Source organism: Drosophila ficusphila, unplaced genomic scaffold (assembly GCF_018152265.1).
Source record: "Drosophila ficusphila isolate 14025-0441.05 unplaced genomic scaffold, ASM1815226v1 contig_414, whole genome shotgun sequence".
In the NCBI taxonomy this organism is placed as follows: domain Eukaryota; kingdom Metazoa; phylum Arthropoda; class Insecta; order Diptera; family Drosophilidae; genus Drosophila; species Drosophila ficusphila.
Window position 1 is genome coordinate 2,541,233 of NW_025064328.1, and position 4,976 is coordinate 2,546,208.

The window sequence follows — 4,976 nt, forward strand, 5'->3', positions numbered from 1 at the left end:
GTACTTAAATAATATTTTATATAATTTTGTATAATACCACTAAGGTTTTTGTAATTTTTAAGAAATGGGAAAAAATCATACGCTTTTAGTTCATACTAACTTTACGGTTAAGGGATTATTATCTTTAATTGAAGAGGAAATTTTAACTTTGTATTTTATGTTTACATGTTGTAAAAAAAGAAACTAATTGAAAATTTATGTATTATAATTTTAAGTGTTAGCAGTATTCCCTCCCAATGTTTGTGACAAGTGTATTTTGTCAAGTGTGTAGATTCCATCGGACGTGAGCGTTTCTTGGCTGTCTTCAAGGCACAAAATCATACTTAACTCACTTTCCAAACGCACATCGCTCATTTCTAGCACTTATCTCCCGACTGGCTCAAAAATATGCCTTCCTATATTCACCTGAGCAGTACATGTACGACTGCCTGAAAGCGCAACCATTTGAGCAGCAGGTTTACGTTATCCACAAGGTCGAACCCGTCAGCAAGCACAACTATCCGCCGGTGCACGAAGGCAATATGAGCGTTCTCCTTAACGAGAGTGGAGCAGGATTTCTGGGCAATGAGGCGAACGTGATCAGCAGCACTCCCCTTCGAACGGTCAGGGCATCGGTTTCGTTGGCGGAGGAGAGGAACCAGTCCTTTTCGACATCCACTCCATATCGCACCATCTCGCACTTCGGCTTCAATTGCCCGTTGACTACGTCGCCCACCATTCTGCTGCACCCGGAACACCAATCCATTTGGCAGAGAGTGGAGGCTCAGCGCGAGAAGGTGGTGTCCTTCATCGATTTGACGACACTGAGCTTGGATAACCGCAAGCTGCTTAACGTGGTAACAGCCACGAAGACCAGCCAGACTCAATCCCAATCTCAGTCGTTTGTCTCGGAGAAGCACATCCAGCTGGAAGTTACTCCTCCAAAGCGGAAACAGCGCGTCTACAGCGCAACTACCTCCAGTGGGCAAAGCTTGGATGACAGTCTAGACGAGCTGAACTCGTTGATGAGCGGCCTGGCCGTCAGTATGAATCCCAGGCGGGAGCAGGACAGCGGTCTGTACCGCAGCTACACCTTTTTGCCCAGCAATCATGCGTTGCCCGAGGACACGGACACCAATGATAGCGATCGAGTGGATCGCGAGCGTCCTGAGGCCGAGCAGGAAGAAGTATTCCGTCGCAATGGAGACAGTGGTCTGGGTGACAGCCACTCGGCGGGAGGAAGGCGTACGCGGCTAACCACCACCAGCAATGATTCGTCCACTCAGGAGGCCGAGGCCTACACCCAGGGTAAGCACGTCAAGCTGACTTTGAGCAGCAGCTCACCTCCGCCGTCGACAACACAAACGCCGGCGACGATCGAAATCCTGATCAACGTTTCGTTGCGCAACGCCGAGTGCGTCCAAACGGTCCAGACGCACGAGCAGGAGTTCCGGGCGAAGTTGGAGAGGGTGATCGACGAGGAGATTCACTTCATTTCGCAGCACCTTGCGTACAAGCACCGCCAGGAGGAGTTACTGCTGCAGCAGCCACAGCAGTCGACTACGAGGGCTCCTCTGGCCACGCCCACATCCACTTCCATGCCTCCACCGGCGGCACCTGTATCGTCATCATTGGTGCAGCGCAGTAACTCGGCACCGGAGCTGTGCCACACCTACAGCTATGTGGCCGTGGCCATGTCGGAATCCGATGTGCAGAACAAGGCAGAGCAAGCCTCTCCACAGTTGCCAGCTGAAGGCGAGCCTCTGAACGATATACTCAGCAGTCTGGAGAAGGAACTGGAACGCCTGCTAAACAGCGTGGTGCAAGCGCACATGATGCACAACAAGGCCATAATCCACGAGTGCAGGGCTCGAATCTCGCAATTGGCCGAGGGATTGGCCACCTCCTAGGCCTTTTCAGATCTGCTTCTTAAATAGTCACTTTTGTTGCATTATTTCTGTATCAACAACAGTGAAAAGATTGTAACAAAATCTAATTTAAGTTAAACGCTGATATTCTTAAGTCTGAGCATTTTACCTCTTTGTTCTCTTAATTAAAATGTTAAGACAGTAACTTAAGCGCCAAGTGAAAATGCAAGACTAGCTATTTAAAAACTGAATCCAAACCAATCATTGTACATTTCAAAACTCTGTGAATTTGTTAACTCTCATTTTTGTTTAATCTTTTTTTAATTTTTATATAATAAAAATCGTTTTCATTATTAAACTGCACAACTTAAGTTAAGAGTTCATAGCCGCAAATCATTATTTGACTTAAGTTTAATCAGTTTGCAGGTAACATACTTTCATTTTTAATTTATGTTTGTGTTTTGTGCATGTGTGTTGGCTTGTTAATAATAATTGCTGCTGCATGTCCTTGTGTTTGAATATCCCCATCCCAAATTCCATATCTGTATTAATACGCCCTCACCACCCAAAACATTTAATACATATTCATGTTTTAGTTAGATTTTATATTTGTGCGTGTCTCATAAGGTGAAAGTAATTACGAAATTAATATTTAATATTTTGTGTGCGTCCACTGAGTTACATTTGTAGGAAATCCAATCCATTCTACGCCGCTGAGCATTATTAAACAAAGTATTCTTTCGATCCTTTTGCAACAGGTGAAAACGTACAAAACGGCGATCATTCGGAGGCACACTTGAGCACCTTCTCCCAGAGCAGTAAAGAGGTAAGTACATCCGATCAGATCTGAGATCCAGCGATCAGCTGGATCACTTCTCGAATACCGCACACGGGTGGCATCATGCATTAAGCTAACCTCATTCGATTTACTAACCGAAGCGCAACCGATATTCTCACTGCAAATTTCTATTACGGTTCCAGGATGTCTCCACGGACGGATCCCCCAAGAAAGACAAGAAGAAGAAGAAGGGCCTGCGCACACCGTCGTTTTTGAAAAAGAAGAAGGAGAAGAAGAAGGCCGAGGCCTAAGCTGAGAGTAACGGGATCCGTAGGAGTAGCAGTCTTGACACCCTCCCACCATCAGCGGGAACCGAGAAATCAAACGACAATGAAGCAACCACGATAAAAAAGGAAACTGTAGCCAGATCAGCAAAAGAAGCATTATATAAGAGAGAGAGGCCTATGTAAGCAACAAATGAGCAGCTAAAATCGTTTAAGATGCATCTAAGAGGACACACCGAAGGCAGCCCCTCGCCCAATTCGCATTCACAGCTTATATCTATTATAATATAATTCTAATGTTTAATTTATACGATGGCCACGACGGCACTGAAACAGCAACGCAATCCCCACAATTTGTATGATAACAAGAAGGACAACGCAGACTCACACGCAATATCCGACACGCCACTTTGTTCTATACAAGTAATATGCAGAAATCTTCTAGATGTATTAGCTTTTAAAACGGAAACTACGTAAACACATTACATAGTAAAACAAATGAACAGAAGAAAAGGGTCAGAAATCCCAAGCAGCTACTCTGGATACACGAGCAGAGATTAGTTTAAAACTTTTGTCAGTTTTGGACAGATGCAAGCGTGGTACATGCGTATGTACACATAATACTTAAACGCAATATTTTTTATAAATGCAATAATAATAAAATCGATGACAACAACCACAATTTGATATTCTTTGCATGTGTGTGTATTGTCGAATCGCTTTTTATGTTTTGTGTTCTTTTGTTTTGTTTTAAATTCCGGGCAGCCACACTTTGCACACAAACGAATGAATAAATATGTATACATGCAGCAATTGTATTAGTTTTTTATATAAATAATTATATATTTTTATGTACGTAAATCTGTTTATACATACATATACATATATATATTTATAAAAACAAATAAATTATGAAGAAATCGAAAATCCAAAAAAACACACGCATTAAGTCATGCGATCAATTGGAGGAAAGCAGAAACACAATTGCAGATTATGATGGGGGAAATCCCATGAAACATTCACAAGATTTCAGCATTTCTTTTGTAAGTAGATGTGCTTGATTTTAAATCGCTGTCCCTTTTAATATTCAAAAAGAAAAAGTACTGCAACTAACTATTTACGACTGCCATAGCATGTAAAACCTTAAGGCACAACTTAATCGCATTTAAATTTCACATTAACTACATTCAACTTTTAATTCCGATCATTAAAGCCAGATAAATGGAATGTTTCTGCTTTTCCTATCCAAAACCCACCCACTCACACAAAAACACTTTTTATTCACCGTAATAAATGCATTGCTGAGCCTTAGAAAAACAACAGCAAATTAAATACGATAATTATATAATATATAATTCAACTGATTATTTGCGCAACGACAGAAGCTTATTTCTAGCAACTTTTTTGCGTCATCAAAGCGAAAAAGTCTGTATAATTTCGACTTTAGATTAACTTTAGAAATTTGTCAATATTCTCACTCTGTGCAAATAATAAAAAAACTTTTGAAAAAAGCAAACGAAAAGCTAAAAAGTTATTTCTTTAAATTCGTTTAGAACGTAAGAAATTGCATATAAATAAATACATATATTTAAATTCGTATTATACAAAAACACACGACACGCTCGAAAGAGTAAACCACATAATAAATAAAAGTCTTTAAAAATTGTACAAAATTCAAAAGTGGTTGGTTTCATTTTATTCATATTATTTCATTCTTCATTTATAGGGATCTAAACACTTTGTTTAATAAATATCGTTTCTCATTTTTTATTAATTTAAATTACAAATAAATTATAAAAAAGACGATTTTCTGAAACTAGGTTGTTAATTTTTACCCAAAATCGAAACTTACGTTTTGGTTTGAGGTTTTTGAATTTATGATGATAAACTGAACTCTAAAATAATGAGGTTAAACGTTAATGATAAATTATAATAAAAACTCGCGTTGTAGTATAAAACTAAAAATAAACCGAAGGCGGTATATGTAGCTTATCATTAATACGAGACGTTACTGTTAATTTTGTTTGTTTTTCGTCGAAGTGGCAGCGCTGGTCAGCTGAATTATCG

General features: G+C 40.0%; 1 protein-coding gene across 1 annotated transcript; it reads left to right on the forward strand.

The window, feature by feature from the left end:
* The first annotated feature begins 416 nt into the window (after nucleotides 1-416).
* Nucleotides 417-1,889, forward strand: LOC122320132 (protein hu-li tai shao-like). Its single transcript, XM_043208365.1, has one exon. It carries the CDS (start codon nucleotides 417-419, stop codon nucleotides 1,887-1,889), a length of 1,473 nt encoding a protein of 490 aa, XP_043064300.1.
* Nucleotides 1,890-4,976: the final 3,087 nt, after the last annotated feature.